This window comes from Lampris incognitus, chromosome 13 (assembly GCF_029633865.1).
Source record: "Lampris incognitus isolate fLamInc1 chromosome 13, fLamInc1.hap2, whole genome shotgun sequence".
Classification (NCBI taxonomy): Eukaryota; Metazoa; Chordata; class Actinopteri; order Lampriformes; family Lampridae; genus Lampris; species Lampris incognitus.
Genome location: NC_079223.1, coordinates 40,761,596 through 40,781,244, shown reverse-complemented (window position 1 = coordinate 40,781,244; position 19,649 = coordinate 40,761,596). Strand labels below are relative to the sequence as shown.

General features: G+C 44.9%; 1 protein-coding gene across 1 annotated transcript in view; it reads left to right on the top strand.

Moving 5' to 3' along the window:
• LOC130122535 (kinase non-catalytic C-lobe domain-containing protein 1) overlaps positions 1-19,649 on the top strand; it is a 62,267-nt gene that overhangs the window by 1,563 nt on the left and 41,055 nt on the right. The window contains exons 2-3 of the mRNA XM_056291465.1: positions 11,798-11,996; positions 16,227-16,285. Of these exons, the coding sequence (XP_056147440.1) occupies positions 11,798-11,996; positions 16,227-16,285 (258 nt within the window). The remainder of the gene's footprint in view (positions 1-11,797; positions 11,997-16,226; positions 16,286-19,649) is intronic.

The window sequence follows — 19,649 nt, the reverse complement described above, 5'->3', positions numbered from 1 at the left end:
CTCGTATTCTGCGCCAGAACAGAGTTGGCGCAACACCGCCTCCAGCACACACAGACAATTGAGCCACTACGTCATCCAGCCTCTCACCTCATCTTGAGTATGGACTTCGTCTCACTGTCCCCATCGGATGACGATCTATTTGGACGAAATCAGAACGACCACGTTCAAACTTTCCACCAGCCCAGTCCACATATCTAGCAACAGAAACCGAAAACTTACCGGCCGCCTCCGTGTCTGAGACCCCGCTTTCTGTTGTCCAGAAGCCGTCCAGGAAGCGAGTGAGTCCCGCAAGCACACACGGACAGCCCGTCGGGAGCACCGGGACGTTTTGAGGGTGGTTTTGGCCTGCCGGGAACAGTCAACTTGACCAGCGGTAATATAGCACGAATCCACGGACCTCGGAACCTACGCGTCAGGGGGCGCGAGGGTGCGCGCCAAAAATGACGCCATCACGTCCTTCCGCCTGCTCGTCTACCAATAACATTTAATAGAGATCGCCCGGCAAAACGGACGCGCAGAAGAAGAGGAAGGGTGGCGCAGAGAGGGAGAGAATAACAAAAGACGTCCTTGCCACAGATGCAGCTAAAAGCTGCAAAATAAGCGACATGTTCGCCAGTAAGGTACCAGGTAAGTCAAAAACACTAGCTGAAACACGCACACACAGCTTTTTGGGGGTTTTTTATACTCTGATATGCTCGATTCTTGAATTTGGGCTGGGCGATATGAACAGAATCCAATATCACGATATTTTTGACCGAATACCTCTATCGATATGTTGACGTTATTGTAGAGGAGACTACTGTTGCGCTCACAAAATATTTACGTGGTGACATTTTTGATGTACACTGATTACTTGTTTGGACATCATATCTACTTTACTAGTGTAAACTACTAATAAGACACGTTAGCCCCTAGCTAACGGGTCTGATCCTTTAGCCGAGCGGTTAGTGATGTCGCCATGTGGTGCAGTACAACCCGTATCGAATCCCGCACCGGGCAAGAAAATCCCCGGTTACACGAGGGACACTCATAATGTAACGGCTAAAATTAAATTAAGAAAATTGCATCTCTTTACTGTAATGCAGCCTTTAAGACCAGGAAAAGACAACACTTACGTCATATCACAGTATTATGATATCCAAAATCCCAGATGATATCTGGTCTTATTTTACAATATCGATTTAATATCAATATATTGCCCAGCCCTAGCTTGAATATGAAGATAATCGTTCAAATAGTCGAGCTAACTCTGTATCTCACTCTCTTCTTAAAAAAAACTGTAGGCTAATTGTTTTGCATGTCTAGCCTTGTACATTTGTATGTGTAACAATTGGTGTATTTTTAGTTTGAGGGTGCACCCATTGCCATACCATACCTTGAAAACTCTGTATTCAGATAAGCTACTTGTTCACTCCCAAAAATTTGTATTTTGTAACCTGGATAACTTTCCACCCAGATTACATAGTGGCTAAATTTACAACTAGTCACATCAAATAGGGTTAGACTGCAAAATGTCTGGTGGTTTACGTGAACAGGGTAGCCTGGGATGGAGTCATGTCCTGGTCTGAATTATAGTTTCAGTCCACCCTTGCCAGCAAACACTGACTCGGTCTCTATCATGGTCCGGATCCTACCTGGTTCATCGCTCCGCAACATTCAAGACTACTATACTTCACCTGATGAGGCCTCCGCGTCTCCCAGCCCACCTCCCTCATCAGCAAAGACAGGACAAGGCGATTCAAGAACAGCACATTACCATCGCTGCAGTTGTCCAACTCCTTCGCCTACGAGGATAACTCCAGCTTCCTGCCATTGTCCCAACAACATTGAACAAATACCTAGTAGCCGTTCGCAGTATCACTATGCTCCAACGAGGTCACCGACGATCAGCCTTCTCAAAAAAAAAAAAACATTCCGACTGAGCTGTAGCCACTCTTCAAAAACACTAAAAGATAAAGAAATTCAATTTCATCAAGCAGACAACAAAGCAAAGCTTTTCAATGCTCTCATGTCAGCCTGTTGTGCCTACCACTCCATCAACACAAGTTCTCTTCCGGATGATGGCATCACACACACCCTAACAATAGGCTGTGATGTCAGTGCTCCTGTTAAAGAGGGACAGTTCAACTATGTCCTCCAGCTCAAAGACAGCAGAAAGAGAATCAACAAAAGCAAAGATGGGGCTCATCAGCCAGAGCAAGTAACGCCAGGGCTTCAGCAACCACCTCTCGTTAATTTTTAACACAGTCACTCCAGATGGAGGCCCCAACACCAGAATTCCAGGGCCTTCCACCTTCCATCAGGTTTCTCAACACCAGCAGCCTACATCATCCAGGGTAAAATGACATAGTGCCCCCTGCTAGGGCAGTGCGATATGACCAAAATCTCATATCCTGTTATAGGTCATTCATATCATGATATAGCACATTTCTGTAAATTCAATGAATAAATAGTTTATATAAAATGACCACATGGAAAGGCCTATTTCTTATTACATTTTGAATTATATACTCGACAAATGAAAGGTACTTACTCTATATTTGATTATTTTTCTCCTTTTAGTTAGAACCTTTGTGTACATTTTCAATTAAGCATGTAACAAAATATAAAATATCAATGCATATAATATAAAAAGGTAAATAGAAAACAGTAGATGTTATCTCCTTCCATCTTCATGATTCTTTGACTTACGGTGTGCCACAGACAAAAGCCTATTGCAATGTCTGAATCTGAAGTTTGTTTTGAGCACTCGACTGCTTTTGTGGCTCTCATCTGTAGACTTTCTCCATACTGTTTGGCATGATTCTTGCGTAGGTGGTAAAAGAGGCTAGTGGTGTTTGAGTCTCGTGGAGACCAGCGTGCGGCATATTTTGCAAAGTGCGATTTTCTGGTCCGTGTCAGACTTTTCGTACCCAAACCACGTCCTTACGACAGAAGTAGCCCCTCTTTTAGGTACAAGCTCCTTGTTTTTTCCTAGCTGGTCGGAGTCTTTCTGTTCGGAGTTACCCTGTTCTGCGTTACATTCACTATCCTCCATATTTGTTTGTATTGCCTTCATGCAAATTTCCTGCCTGCGTCCATGCTCTGCAAAGAGCGGAAAGGTTCGTCCATGATGAAAAATATTGCCGTAGAGTGTGATTTGCGACACAACAAAATAAACGATAGAGCTTAATATGAAACAATAGACGTTTTCTATTGTCACACGATATACACTCACCGGCCACTTTATTAGGCACACCCGTCCAACTGCTCGTTAACGCAAATTTCTAATCAGCCAATCACATGGCAGCAACTCAATGCATTTAGGCATGTAGACATGGTCAAGACGATCTGCTGCAGTTCAAACCGAGCATCAGAATGCGGAAGAAAGGTGATTTAAGTGACTTTGAACGTGGCATGGTTGTTGGTGCCAGACGGGCTGGTCTGAGTATTTCAGTAACTGCTGATCTACTGGGATTTTCACACACAACCATCTCTAGGGTTTACAGAGAATGGTCCGAAAAAGAGAAAATATCCAGTGAGCGGCAGTTCTGTGGGCGAAAATGCCTTGTTGATGCCAGAGGTCAGAGGAGAATGGCCAGACTGGTTCGAGCTGATAGAAAGGCAACAGTAACTCAAATAACCACTCATTACAACCGAGGTATGCAGAAGAGCATCTCTGAACGCACAACACATCGAACCTTGAGGCAGATGGGCTACAGCAGCAGAAGACCACACCGGGTGCCACTCCTGTCAGCTAAGAACAGGAAACAGGCTATAATTCGCACAGGCTCACCAAAATTGGACAATAGAAGATTGGAAAAACGTTGCCTGGTCTGATGAGTCTCGATTTCTGCTGCAACATTCGGATGGTAGGGTCAGAATTTGGCGTCAACAACATGAAAGCATGGATCCATCCTGCCTTGTATCAACGGTTCAGGCTGGTGGTGGTGGTGTAATGGTGTGGGGGATATTTTCTTGGCACACTTTGGGCCCCTTAGTACCAATTGAGCATCGTGTCAACGCCACAGCCTACCTGAGTATTGTTGCTGACCATGTCCATCCCTTTATGACCATAGTGTTCCCATCTTCTGATGGCTACTTCCAGCAGGATAACGCGCCATGTCATAAAGCTCGAATCATCTCAGACTGGATTCTTGAACATGACAATGAGTTCACTGTACTCAAATGGCCTTCACAGTCACCAGATCTCAATCCAATAGAGCACCTTTGGGATGTGGTGGACCGGGAGATTCGCATCATGGATGTGCAGCCGACAAATCTGCAGCAACTGCGTGATGCTATCATGTCAATATGGACCAAACTCTCTGAGGAATGTTTCCAGTACCTTGTTGAATCTATGCCACGAAGGATTAAGGCAGTTCTGAAGGCAAAAGGGGGTCCAACCCGGTACTAGCAAGGTGTACCTAATAAAGTGGCCAGTGAGTGTATATCGTCATATCGCACAGCCCTACCCCCTGCCATCCAGCTCTGGTAATCACAACAGCCACCCTCAGTGGCATCAGCTTCTTCTCCATACTCATAAGTGGCAGTCCAGGCATGGCCTCCATTCATCTTCAGATAACTTCACTTCTCAAAGGACTCCTACACCAAGAGCCAACTAAAACTCCTCGCCACTCTCCTCTTCCGACTTGCTGTCAGTCTGCATCTACACCGTTTGCTCCGGATATGGCACTCCTCGCGTCATTGAACTCTAGAAGCTATGTTCTTGCTTCAGATGCTCTGAATTCACCACCTGAACCATTCACTTCAACCCACACAGAAACACTTGCATTTCAGAATTGTCTTATTTCTCAGACGAGACCATGGTATTCTGCTTAAAGCGAACAAAAATCAATCAATCTGGTTAGCCTACACCTGTTTTTTACTTCAAAGTGCAATCACTGCTGAAGAACTTTTGAGACCCTTGCAAACACTTGCTATTCCGGAAATCTCAGAGCATAACATTGACAGACCCTCTTTTCATCATCCAAACAAGTGTCGATTTGATTCTGGTTCCACCATCACTTCCACTACATACTCTCCTTGTCTGGTATTTTTCCCATTCATTACTCTGGACACTCCTTCAGTATTGGAGCCACCACTTTAGCCTCCCACAGTGGCATCCCAGAACACCTCATACAACTCAGGGCCATTGGTCCTCCAAAACATATCATTGCTGCATCCATTCAGATCTCAAAGATCTCAGATCTGCCCAATCTTATCTTAAGTAACTGGAGGTTTTGGGGGACCGTCATTGCCCGGATGTTATGGTGGATTCCCTACAAACCATCCCCACAACACAGTCGGCAAGCAGAAGAACTACAAGAGCTACGCACATCAATCATTTTTCTTTAATAAATCGTTAAATGCATCTTGTTGATGATGTGGTCCTTGCTAGTGAATTGAAGCTTATCTAGCGAAGTTTCCAGAGCAGGGCCACCCCTCAACCGCACTACTTCCGGCATCCCTATAAATACCCACCTAACCCTCTCCTCCTCCTGCTCGCTCATATTCTGCGCCCCTCCCCCCACTCTATTTCTTCCTCTCCTTCCCCTTCGTAGGGTCCTAACGGGGTCCGCTGTTGCCCGGGTGCTACGGCGGATTCCCTACAAAGCTTCCCCCACAATGTAGTCAGCAAGCGGAAGAGCTACACACATCCAACATTTTTCTTTAATAAATCATTTAAACACATCTTGTTGATGGTGTGGTCCTTGCTAGTGAAAGCTTCAATATTTTAAGCTTGTCCCGCCATCCATTATCTAAGCCACTTATCCCAATTGGGGTCGCAGGATGCTGGGGCCTATCCCAGCAGTCATTGTTCCTTAAGCTTGTGTTCGAACATTTTTTTTTAAGTTCTAATTTCTTTTTCTAATCCTACTGCTACTTTTCTTAGATGGAAACCATAGCACACACGTCTTTTCTCAACGGCTCCTGCTCATGCAAATTCTTCTTACCCATAATTCACCTGGGGATCCATTAGCAGTGATTAAAAATGTCTGCCCCATGATCTTCCAACTGGTACTTAAACACAGCAATGTGGAAGTCTAATAAAACTGTGAATGATGCTGCTTGTTCGGCCTCTAGTTTTTCCTCCCCTTTTTTAATTCCCATAGCAAGCTAGCAGTATTGGTGGTAAATAGCACAAGGAGACAGCTAGCAATTTGGTTAGCTAAGTTATCTAGCGGGGGCGGCACAGTGGCGCAGTGGTTAGCGCGGTTGCCTCACCGCAAGAAGGTCCTGGGTTCGAGCCCCGGGGTAGTCCAACCTTGGGAGTTGTCCCGGGTCGTCCTGTGTGGAGTTTGCATGTTCTCCCCGTGTCTGCGTGGGTTTCCTCCGGGGGCTCCATACTCTAAATTGTCCCTAGATAATGAATGTGTGTGGGTGTGTGGGTGTATTATGGCCCTGTGTGACAGTCTGGCGGCCTGTCCAGGGTGTCTCCCCGCCTGCTGCCCAATGACTGCTGGGATAGGCTCCAGCATCTGTGCGACCCTGAAAGCAGGATAAGTGGTTCGGAAAATGGATGGATGGAAGTTATGTAGCAAATATCACTAGCAGGCATCCAATCCACTAATAGCCACGTGTTGAAATACAACCCCTAATCAGAAAAAGTTGGGACGGTATGTTAAATTGAAATTAAAACTGAAAACAGTGATTTGTAAATTATCTTTGACCTATATTGCATTAAAAACAATAAAATAGCACATTATTTGATTTTTTACCTTATGAATTTTATTGTTTACTTTTTCCCCCTCAAAATAAACACATTTCAAAAAAAGTTTTGGACAGTATTTACCACTTTGTATTGTTGCCTCCCTTTTCACAACACTTAAAAGATGTTTAGGGACTGAAGACACCAAGTGATGAAGCATTTCAGGTGTAATTTGGTCCCATTCTTCTTGCAAACAAGTCTTAAAGTGTGCAAGAGTATGGGGTCTTCGTTGTCACATTTTGCGTTTCAAAATATGCCACACATTCTCTATTGGGGACAGGTCTTGGGACTGCTGGCAGGTCAGTCCAGGACCCGCACCCTCTTCTTCTGCAGCCATGCCTTTGTAATGTGTGCAGAATGTGGTTTTGCGTTGTCTTGTTGAAATATGCATGGGCGTCCCTGGAAAAGATGTCACTTTGAAGACAGCTTATGTTGCTCCAAAATCTATATATACTATTCAGCATTAATGGTGCCATCACAGAAGTGTAAGTTACCTTTGCCATGCCATGATAATACCATACCATGATAAACCCTGGCTTTTGGACTTGTTGGTAAGTCTGGATGGTCTTATTCTTTTTCGGTCCAGAGCACATGGCATCCATTTCTTCCAAAAAAGTCCTGAAATACTGATTCATCTGACCACAATACACATTTCCACAATTATATTCCATCCCAGAGACCTCTGAACCTAGAAAAGTCAGTGACGCTTCTGGACACAGTTAACATGAGCCTTCCTTTTGGCACAGTAAAGTTTTAACTGCCATTTGTGGATGTAACTACATATTGTCATGTTTACCAAGGTTTTTCAAATTAATCCTGTGCCTTTATAGCTTATAGATGAATAATGGCTCTTGATGCAGTGCCGTCTGAGGGATCGGAGAGTACGGTTATTCAGCTTGGGCTTGCGCCTTTGCCCTTTTACGCACTGAAATTCCTCCAGATTTCTTGAATCTTTCAATTACGTTATGCACCATAGAGGGTGAGATATCCAAATCCCTTCCTATCTTTCTGTGAGGAACATTGTTTTTAAAAGTTTCATTAACTTTCTCATGCATTTGTTGGCAAACTGGCCATGTTTACTCCTAAAGGACTAGGCCTTTCCTGGATGCTGCTTTTGCACCAAACCATGAAAACAATCAGCTGTTGACATCACCTGTTTCAAATAACATCATTAGTTAGTTATTTTACCTCATTACTAGCCCTAAATTGCCCCCCCGCCCCGTCCCAACTTTCTTTGGAATGTGTTGCAGGCCTGAATGGCAGGAATGGATGCATATTTACAAATGAAATTAATTCTTGAATCTTTCAATTACGTTATGCACCATAGAGGGTGAGATATCCAAATCCCTTCCTATCTTGCTGTGAGGAACATTGTTTTTAAAAGTCTCATTAACTTTCTCATGCATTTGTTGGCAAACTGGCCATGTTTACTCCTAAAGGACTAGGCCTTTCCTGGATGCTGCTTTTGCACCAAACCATGAAAACAATCAGCTGTTGACATCACCTGTTTCAAATAACATCATCAGTTAGTTATTTTACCTCATTAGTAGCCCTAAATTGCCCCCCCCCCAACTTTCTTTGGAATGTGTTGCAGGCCTGAATGGCAGGAATGGATGCATATTTACAAAGGAAATTAAGTTGACCTGACAAAACATGAAATGTCTTCATACTATCTGCAATGAAATACAAGTCAAAGTAAATTTAGAAATCACTGATTTTTTTTTTTATTTGCATTTTCCATACCGTCCCAACTTTTTCCAAGTTGGGCTTGTACAACAGGTAAGATGGAGGGACCGTGACATATGTTAGCTTACTACAATAGCCATAAAAGTAGTGGAATTGTTGTGGAATTCTGTATTTTCTGAACTCTGAAAAATTATGAATTTTTTTTTTTAATAAGTTATAGTCTGTTGACTACTGGTGAAAGTGTTGATCAATCTTCGGTTGCCAACAGTCAAAGTCTCTATCGCATGTCAGTCACCAGTCATGTTACATCCCACCACCTCATCCTCTTGTCCAAAACATTCCCCCTAAAAATGGGACAAAAAGATTTACATTTGCAAAAAAAAAATGTCAGTGAAAAGCAGAAGAATCAAAACTGTGAGATATTCAAACAAAATTTAAAAGCAAATGTATTTTTCCCTATTCTGCCTTCACATTATACTAATTTCCATCCATTATTTCTGTGTTCACAAAAAAGGCTTTTCAGTTTCAACTTCTATTTTCAATATGCACTTTTTTTGGAACAGCCGTTAGATTTTGACAAATTCTTTGAGCACATGTAAATGACCTTTTATTGGGGAACTATTTTTTGGAAAGTGTAAGTGCCCCTTTTTAATTAAGCAGACTACTGGCTGTTAGGATCCCAGTAGACCTAGTCTTTTTAATTACAGTAGTTCTTTTTATAGAACAGTGTTTTGTTTTCATCTGTTGATAAAAGAAGCTATCAGATAAGACAATAAAATCCTATTAATATTAACATCTCTTCAGTGTTCGGGTTCAGACGTACCCTCAGCAAACATTAATAGTGCCACATGTAGGATTTCTGAAAGTCTAAATCACGGGTGGGCAACATGATCCAGAAAGCGCCGGTGTGGGTGCAGGTCTTTGTTCCAACCAAGCAGCTATACACCTGAGTCCATTAGTCAACCACTAGTCTTTGCATAGGACCTTGATTTATAGACTCAGTACTGTCCATCAGTTTCCATACTGTGTCGATCAGATTACTACGCACGTATGACTCGAATTAACAGCTTGAAGATCCAGTAAAGAAAAGGCAGTACCATATTTGCTAATTGCCAAAAATAAGCTATTGTTTCATGAATTAAAACCATTTGTTTTGAAGTCTGATTGATTTCAGATTTTGAGGTAATGCATCAGTAAACTGACTCTGTATTGTATATATCAATTGTGAGACCTGATACATAATCAAGCTCGAAAATAGTTTGTTGAAACGGGATTTGTTGGTTCATTTTGACCACCACTATTGTACACTGTTTCTATGTCTCAATCTAGAGCAAGTCTGTGTAAATATCCCTTAGTCGAGACTGGAAATTCAGTAAAGGGTACCGCCGGTCTCATTAAAACCTCGGGGTTGGGAAGCAGACTTATGTAGGACGGCATCTCTAACTTGAGGAGGGAGCGAGAGACTCCTAGTTTTGCTCTGCGTCATTCTCAAGGGAAACTGCCTATTTATGGGGCTGATACTGCTGCTATATAGAGGCAGGTTTCTGCCCCATAATATTGCTCTACCCAACAGCCCCGCATATCTAGGCTTTGTTCATAATCTGCAGTAAATTTCATTGCAAGAGCAGGAGAAACATGTGTAGAAACCGATCGGAGCAGTTAGATAATGTAGATCATGTATTGATGAATACAGGATCTCTCTGTTGCCTGGTCATGCACTTTTATACACCTAAGAAAATAAGACAGCTAAATAATAAACTAGACAGCTATTTGTTAATGACCAACTACACAGGACAGACATTAAGAAGTTTGCTGCTCTACTCATGTGAATAAATAGCAGGGATGATATTCACATGAGTGTGTGACTATGAGAATTTAGATGGCGGTGTGAATTCACGTTTGCAGCGGCTTCACCCAGTACCGGTGTGGGAAGATGGCGGCATGAATTCACATTTGCAGCAGCCTCACCTGGTACCGTCCATGCAGTGTCTTTGCCCATGTCTGCATCTGAAGTTTTGTCTTCATTTGATGGCTGGGAGAGCTGGCACTGGATCGGCTGGGAGAGCCTGGTCTGCTACATCCTGTGGGCCCAGGGACCATGGCCCTGCCCGGAGCCACGCCCGAGGAGGTAACACCGAGGGGCGGTCTGACAGGACGCGGAAGCGGGGCAGGCTAAGCTAACGGCTAGCCCATGCACACCGGCAGTTCTGATAACACCGAGGGCGGTCTGGCGGCAGCCTCACCTGGTGTTGACTGTGGTGTTTTTGATGTCATTGTGTGGAGGTGTGTCGAGGGCGAACAGCTGGGGGAGCTTGGTCTGCTGCGTCCGGTGGTCCCAAAGACTATGGCCCCTGCCTGGAGCTGTGCCCGAAGAGGAAACACCGAGGGCGGTCTGACAGGATGCGGAGGCGGGGCGGGCTAAGCTAACTGCTAGCCCATGCAGACCGGCAGTTCCAACAGTCATCCTGGCTGGCGTTCGTTGCCTTGAACTGTGATTTTTTGTTGTTGTTTAGTTTGGATATATGTGTTAGTGGTCCTGATTCCTGATATGAGATGAGATAAAGGAGATGAAATCATTCCTTCAGTTGTGCACATTGAAGCCACACTTATACAACCAATTCACCTCGAGGACCACATCGCCGTGCTGTGGATCATTTCAGAGGAAAACCCTGTTATGTAAATACATGCAATGGAATCACAGAGTACTGTACGGATGCGAAGTTTCAACAATTGCTGCTTTGTGACACCCCAACCGCAACAACACTGCCACCAATCCCCCCTCATCCCACTTTGCCTCACCCCTTCCTAATTTGGGCTCAGACAGGCTTTTGTGCTGACTCTGACCCGTCCACCCTCAACAGAGGATCCTGTCAATTCAACGTGGCAGCATCATGGAGATTTCTGCATGCTGGAATCTCTCAGGTCGCTGTTTGCCTACTACATCGGGCCATTTGGCAATGTGAGATCATAGATCCTCTGAAAGACACAATGCGTGTGTATGTGGGTGTAATGACTCACAGTACAGTTTATAATAGTGTGTGTATGTGTGTGTGTGTGTGTGTGTGTGTTGCTCCTATGTACGTCATGTACCAAAGGTCCTCAAAAGGTTAGAAGGATAGATGGTTCGCCTTTGTAATTGTCCTTACTTGTACAATGGACTACTTCAAGGGGAAAAGCTTAGGGTTACTTTAACTGGGGTTGGGGAAGACATGTGATGCTGAAGACTCCATGTGGGGTTGAATGAATATGTTTATTGCAATGTAAAATGAATGTATTTGATGGAACTAAAAAAACAAATGGTAAATTGCAGATGTTGTATTGTACAAATGCTCACGTCTGTTTGTGTGTGTGTGTGTGTGTGTGTGTGTGTGTGTGTGTGTGTGTGTGTGTGTGTGTGTGTGTATGTGTATATGTTTGAAGGAAAATGTGTCCTTGGCAGATATCCTTTCTTTGCAAGACAGCTGTCTGTCTGAGGAGGAGGTGTGGGCAGTGTGTGCAGAGTGTGTGCTGGCCCTGCAGAGCATCGGACCGTCCCACTTCTTTCACACGCTCTGCATAACGCCCGACACCCTGGCCTTCAATGCCCACGGGAACGTCTGCTTCATGGAACAGCTCAGTGGTAAGTCTCCAGCCTGGACATACTATTATTTGTGCACCCTTGTAATAATTGCACCATTTTTGGCTTATATAAAAGATCATATAAGCCAATTGATAGAATATTGAAATGCCTCTTGAAATATGTCATTCATTTGTATCCCCCTAATCTGTCGATAACCTTTTCTGTTTAGGTAACAGTATATCCCAGTCATTATTCTTTTTTATGGTTTGAATCATTGACATCAACCAGCCCATTGTGAGGCAGCTTAACCTCATAAGATACCTATAAGATGGACTGGTGGGGTTAAATTTTCTCAAGCGGAAAGGAATATGATTGCTTTAAGTCTACTTGACATGGCGTCTGGGTAGCATAGCGGTCTATTCCGTTGCCTACCAACACGGGGCTCGCCGGTTCGAATCCCTGTGTTACCTCCGCCTTGGTCGGGCGTCCCTACAGACACAACTGGCCGTGTCTGCGAGTGGGAAGTCGGATGTGGGTATGTGTCCTGGTCGCTGCACTAGCGCCTCCTCTGGTCGGTCAGGGCACCTGTTCGGGGGGAGGGGGAACTGCGGGGAATAGCGTGATCCTCCCATGCGCTACGTCCCCCTGGTGAAACTCCTCACTGTCAGATGAAAAGAAGCAGCTGGCGACTCCACATGTATTGGAGGAGGCATGTGGTAGTCTGCAGCCCTCCCCAGATCAGCAGGGGCGGGGTGGAGCAGTGACTGGGATGGCTCGGAAGAGTGGGGTAACTGGCCGGGTACAATTGGGGAGAAAAAGGGAGAAATTCCCCCCAAAAAAAATACGACTCAACTCTTTATTATGTGCACCTGGACAGGAAGTAGCAGAGTAGAATCATCTGCATAATGTAGAAAGTAAGATTATACCACATTTGGACCGCAGTGAGAAACCAGTTCCGTCTTTCCCAAAAGTTGTGCAAATGGAGATTAAGCAGTCTTGTCTGATCCACCTATCACAGAAGCCTGATCTCTGATTTCCTTTACTGAGAAGTTAAATCGCCCACCTCCCCTTTAGGTGTCGTAGTAAGCCTCTGTTCTTCACAATACATTGCCTTCTTCTGTCTCACTGTGCGTTTGGATTTTGACCATTTGCCTCAAACTCTGAAGCCTCGAGTTTAGGTTGTGTGGTTTTTAAAACTGTTTTGAAACACACAAACATTTTGAATTTGCAAATCCCTGCTTGGAAATGCTGAATCAGTGCATGGTTGCATCTGGTGGACTGCAGGTCAGCTCTGCATTGCACAGCGGAGATCGCACCCTTCTTTTGCACAATGCTTTGTATAGCTTCTTATCACACCTCTTTCCCTTGCCTTATCTCTCCTCTCCTCCCCTTTCCTCTCCTCTCCTCTTCTCCTCTCGTGTTCTCTTCTTTCTGCACCTCTCATCTTCCTTCTGCTCCTTTTCTCTTTCTGTTTTTCCAATCTTTTTCTCTTTTTAATGTGCTTTTCCAGTTTGGGCAGTGCATTTATCAGTCCTGGGTGGCAGAGTGGCGCAGTGGTTAGCACGGTCACCTCACAGCAAGAAGGTCCTGGGTTTGAGCCCCAGGGTAGTCCAACCTTGGGGGTCGTCCTCTGTGTGGAGTTTGCGTGTTCTCCCCGTATCTGCGTGGGTTACCTCGGGGGGCTCCGGTTTCCTCTCACAGTCCAAAGACATGTAGGTCAGGTGAATCGACCGTACTAAATTGTCCCAGGTGTGTGTGTGTGTGTGTGTGTGTGTGTCTGCGTCTGCATCTGCCCTGTGATGGCCTGGTGGCCTGTCCAGGGTGTCTCCCTGCCTGCCACCCAATGACTGCTGGGATAGGCTCCAGCATCCCCGCGACCCTGAGAGTGGGATAAGCGGTTTGGATAATGGATGGGTGGATTTATCAATCCCTCATCCAAGTTTATATGACACACTCTCTCTCTCACTCTTTCTCTCTCACTCTCACACACTCACTCTCACACACAAGCACACACACATGTGCGCACAAACACAAACTGAGTGTAGCGCTGTGTGTAGCACTCGTTTCATTTACCCCTGTCCAATGCCAGGAATTGATAAGCATTGATGAGATCAGCAGTGTGCCTGAGTTGCCAGGGGGGACTGTTGTCATGGAAACAGGTTTTTTGCTTGTCATCCTTCTAATGAGTAGAGTCATCTGGGTTTGACAGTATTGTAAAAACACACACACACACACACACACACACACACACACACACACACACACACACACACACACATAAAGTAAGCTTAGCTTTTAAGAGCTGCAGGTCACTGTGCATCCATACCGGCCTCCCCAGGAACCGAAAGAAACACGTTTCAATTACTTTGTCAACTTGAAAGGATGTAAATTCCCTCTCTCTGCATCATTTGTTGTCCAGCTTTATTGGACAGAATCCTTCTTTGGGTGGTGATTCATGCCGCGGTGAGAGAAACAGCAGTGTCCGCATTTCCCTCGCTCGTTCCACTGTTTTGCTGCCGAGCAGAGAGTTTGTGTGTCATTACTCATAACGGCGCCCTTTGTGTCGTGCCTGGTCCGAGGAGCTGTTTTATCCGCTCTGCTTAACCGAGCAGTCTTTGGCTCAGTTGTGATGAAATTTCATGCATGTTTGATGCACTCACATTAACAAAGTAAACCCTTCTTATGGGTGCAGGAAATACTGACCTACAAGTGTCTGAGTGTCTGTACTGATACTCGGGGGTGGGGGGGGGTAGAAGATCTGCATCAGTCTGTTGTCACAATAACGGCTGTTGCGCCGCATCACATTTGAAGTGGATAAATACATTTCACTGTCGACCTTTTCCAGGCCCACAAACAAACAGTGACCGCCAGTATTATCATCAGGTCATTCGTACCTGTGGTCACAGGGTTCTGGGGACAACATAGCTTAATGGTGTCCGCATCACTGACAGTCCCGTCGTACTGCAGTCCCATTAACATTCTTTTCAGGAGTTAATGGTGTTCATACAGTGGTTACTAATGCCTGACAAGTTTTCTATGTGAGAAAAGAGAACTACGTGGCTGAAAACATCTTTGACCAACGACTTGTGAAATGATCAGTCGGATGAATAGCTGTGGGCACTGTACCATTGTTCTGTGAACAAGCCTGTCATTATGAAGAGACCTTCTGGTTTCTTATTCATCGGCTTCTCCCTTGTGTCACGGTAATGCCGAAGAACAAAGACATGTCTCTTCTTTCCTCCTTCCTCCTTTCCATCCCTCTGTCTTCTCTCCTTCATGCTGTCCGAGGCTCCATCTTCAGCTGTATCCATTTTTTTCCTTTCTTGTGTGTGTGTGTGTGTGTGTGTGTGTGTGTGTGTGTGTGTGTGTGTGTGTGTGTGTGTGTGTGTGTGTGTGTGTGTGTGTGTGTTGGAAGGTCCAGTCCATGATTAACTGAGAGGAGCAGGGAGGAGAGGACAGGAAGTTGGTGACCTCCCCACACCTGGGAGAGAACATCATATCTCAAGCAGACAAACCCAAATCTGTCATGACCCACTTTACTTCTTCCATCTCCTCCCTTTGCTTCACCCCCCTAAAGTCAGCCTCTCTCTCTCTCTCTCTCTCTCTCTCTCTCTCTCTCTCTCTCTCTCTGTGTCTCTGTCTCTGTGTGTCTCTCTGTCTGTATCTGTCTGTCTCTTTCTCTCTCTGTCTGTCTCTCTCTCTGTGTCTCTGTCTGTCTCTCGCTCATTCTTAGTAGAGTTGGGAGCTTGAGTATGTGTGGGCACATATTTGGATAATGCTTATGCATCTGTGTTGTGTATGTGTGTGTATGTGTGTGTGTGTGTGTGTGTGCACGCGCGCATGTGTGTGTGTGTGTGCGCACATGTGTGTGTGCGTGCTGTCCTTGTACCTGATAAAAACAGTGGCCTATTTCAGATGTGGGAGGAGGAGGAGGAGGCAGCACTGAAATGCTCTCCCTTGTTGAGACTCCTACAGCTTCTGATCTGCAGATGACTCCTCTCTTGTTTGTTAGTGATAATCTTTGATACATGAATTATACATATTGGCGGCTCACCACACCGTTTTGGGTTTAGCATCCAAGACACGCGTGTCTCCAGTTTTGCGTCTCACTACAGCAGATGCATACAGGACGGAGACAAAGTGGCCGTATATCAACGCATTCGATCAAAAGGACAAGTGCGTCTCTTGATAAGTGAGTTATATGTGCCCTTGTGACACGACTGCGTGATTGGGGTTAATTTAAGAGTGTTGTGAGCTGATGTGCCTCTCTTCAACCTTATTACCCTGCAGATGATCCCGAGGGTTCCTTTGTGCCCCCCGAGTTTGACAACACAGGCAGCACATTTGAGGTATGAGGCCATTCTCCTTCTACAGGTACGGTAAAATGGAGTGGATGTGGTCCTGGCACCTTTTGCTTCTTAGGTGATGCCCGTCTAATAGACCTCCACATCAGGATGTATTTTTCATGCCCAAATAAAATCTAACCCCTGTTTTAGTCCAATGTTAAAATGCATAGGGGTGTGGAATAATTGCCTTTGACTATGACCAACGCCAGTATTGACTCTTCAGTTTTGAGGATTTCTCTCTCGGTTTAAGGTTGAGATGGATTGAATTGGTCTGGAAGCTGCATTAAGAAATCTCTAGCAATTGTTAATTCAGCATAAGCTGTTTTCCCCCCTTACAAATAAGTGGCGGATTGAATCCCCGTGTTACCTCGGGCTCGGTCGGGCATCCCTACAGACTCAACTGGCTGTGTCTACAGGTGGGAAACCGGATGTGGGTATATGCTCTGGTTGCTGCAGCGCTAGCACCTCCTCTGGTCGGTCGGGGTGCCTGTTCAGGGGGGCAGGCGGAACTGGGGGGAATTGCGTGATCTTCCTACACGCTGCGTCCACCTGTTGAAACTCCTCACTGTCAGTCGAAAAGAAGCGGCTGGCGACTCCACATGTATCGGAGGAGACATGTGGTTGTCTGCAGCCCTCCCCGGATCAGCAGAAGGGATAGAGCAGTGACTGGGATGGCTTGGAAGAGTGGGGTAATTGGCCAGATACAATTGGGGAGAAAAGGGGCAAAAAAAAAAAGCACTCTTGTAACCCGGTGACGCAACATATACGTACATCATGGTTGTTAGCAAAATAAATCTTACAAATGCACTAATCTAATGTGTTAGAATATGTTATAACCTCATCGTATTGCATGTTTACTTATATTTCTCAATCCAAACAGGATGCTAAAACTATTCATTTTCGCCACAGGCAAAAATTAAATGGATACCGGATGTAGTCTGAGAGCCTCAAAATAACAGGAACACTTGTGAGGTCTTAACTTAATTGTGAATCTGAAAACTTGGGAGTGGATTATCAGGGAATGCTGAGCTACTGATCTGCCTCTCTGTGACATCTTTGAAACAGTTGATCAGTTTCTTGGGTTGTATTCCACATGTTGTTCGGTTTGCTTAAAGGCGGATTGGTACTTTAAGCTGGTTATCTCACCTGCCTGCATGTTTGATGATTTGATGTAACAGTACAGTGGGACGCACCTCCCTCCTCCATCCCACTACTGAGTGCTCTGGTGGGCGGATGGGGAGGGGGCGGCAGGCAGCAGCAACATATGGATGGGCTGCTGGGCGCACAATGGCACAAAGCAGGGAACTTGGTAAAAAATATCTGTCTTTATGCATGCTCAATAATTCAGGTAAGAAAATCAAAGAAGGTTGAATCAGTTCATCTGAACACAACGTTTATTGAGAGAAATGTTTCATCACTCATTGAAGTGACCTCCATCCATCCATCCAGCCATTATCTGAACCGCTTATCCTGCTCTCAGGGTCGCAGGGATGCTGGAGCATATCCTAGCAGTCACTGGGTGGCAGGCTGGGAGACATTCTGGACAGGCTGCCACTTCAGTCTCAACTGAAGTGCAGGTATCCCCACCCTTATAAACGATACAGCTGCATAACGACCGAAACCAATGACCAGGTTCATATGCAAATATGGACGTGACCATTAACTAGAGTTCAATAGCCATGTGTACTATTCACAGAGGATTTTGGGAATGTTTGCAATCACAGCATTCTAAGTATTGTAAGTTGGGGACAGATGTACTCTTAGCCCCCCCCCCCCCTCGGTTCAGGGATGGTCGTTCCCTCCTCACATAGATGGCCTCTTTGACTCCCCGTTCAAACCGGCGTTCCTCCCTATCAAGGATGTGCACATCCTCATCCCTGAAAGAGTGGCCCATATTTGCATATGAACTGGTCGTTGGTTTCAGTCGTTATGCAGCAGTATTGTTTATAAGGGCGGGGATACCTGCAGTCAGGATGAAACGTCTCTGTCAATAAACATTGTGCCCAGATGAACTGATTCAACCTTCTTTAGCTTCCTGACCTGGATTATTGAGCGTGCATCAAGACATTCTGTGGGTGGTTTAAAACTGGCTAAAAGGTCTGCAGTGCAGCTTGAGGCCAGTCTAAATTGTGCATAGAAGCTATCAGTGGTATGTTGAATTTTTAACCCTATCAAGTTCATCATCATTTTGAACAAATAATGAGATGTGAAAGAGTTTAGATTGTTGCCAGGAGATGAGAATTACAATTTTTTAAACTTCGCAAAGTAAAAGCCTGAATTATGCTCTACAGATTTGCATCAGACTGAAATGGCTTGATTTCAGAAACTGTTTTCAATTACAAGTAATGTACGTACCATTTACTTTACCTATACGTAAAAGTGCAAGTCGGCATCAGAAATGACTCCCACATTTCTGACAGCTGGCTTCCCATTAGCTAACAGTGTTTAGTTCATCATGAATATATCAATGGTTTATTGGAGGCCAAGTGATGATAACTTATCATTTGGTTGAAAAAAGTAAAAAAATGATAGTAACAAAACCATTAGTTTCTTCTCGCTTAGTCAACCCAACCCATAAGAGCTGTTAGGCTGATTCACTTGTTTCAAATGATAAGTGTGTTTATCTCCCAGCAATGGGAGATAAATATGTTTACACGTCACTGTTGATATGGCAAAGTGAGAGCAATGAAAATGAAAAGTTTTCTATGCTTCCTTTTAGAAAAAAAATTAATAATGATATTCTTATTTGAGAACTATGAGCAAACTTGTTTTGCTGAGTGTCATGCCCTTGATATGAACCCTGAGTGACTTGACACGTCCACCCAAATCTGCTGCTAAATAAAGGTCACCGTTTTCCTTAATGTGGGCAGTTTGTGGGCTGTCTGTTGTTCATAAAGCAAATTGCGATGGCTCAAAACTCATAAGAGCCATTAGTTTAATGAATGCAGCTTTCTCTAAAATCTCATAACTGAAGCTGTGAATCAGGCCTGCAGTTGCAGTGAGTCAAAGGATCTAGGCATTTTTCACTGAACCATGCCATGTAGTTATTAATAACATGCCGGATCTCCCGGGTAGCATAGCGGTCTATTCCCTTTCCTACCAACATGAGGATCGCCAGATCGAATCCCCGTGTTACCTCTGACACAATTGGCCGTGTCTGCGGGTGGGAAGTCAGATGTGGGTATGTGTCTTGGTCGCTGAACTAGTGCCTCCTCTGGTCAGTTGGGGCGCCTGTTCAGGATGGAGGGGGAACCGGGGGGAATAGCGTGATCCTCCCACGCGCTACGTCCCCCTGGTGAAACTCCTCACTGTCAGGTGAAAAGAAGCGGCTGGCGACTCCACATGTATGGGAGGAGGCGTGTGGTAG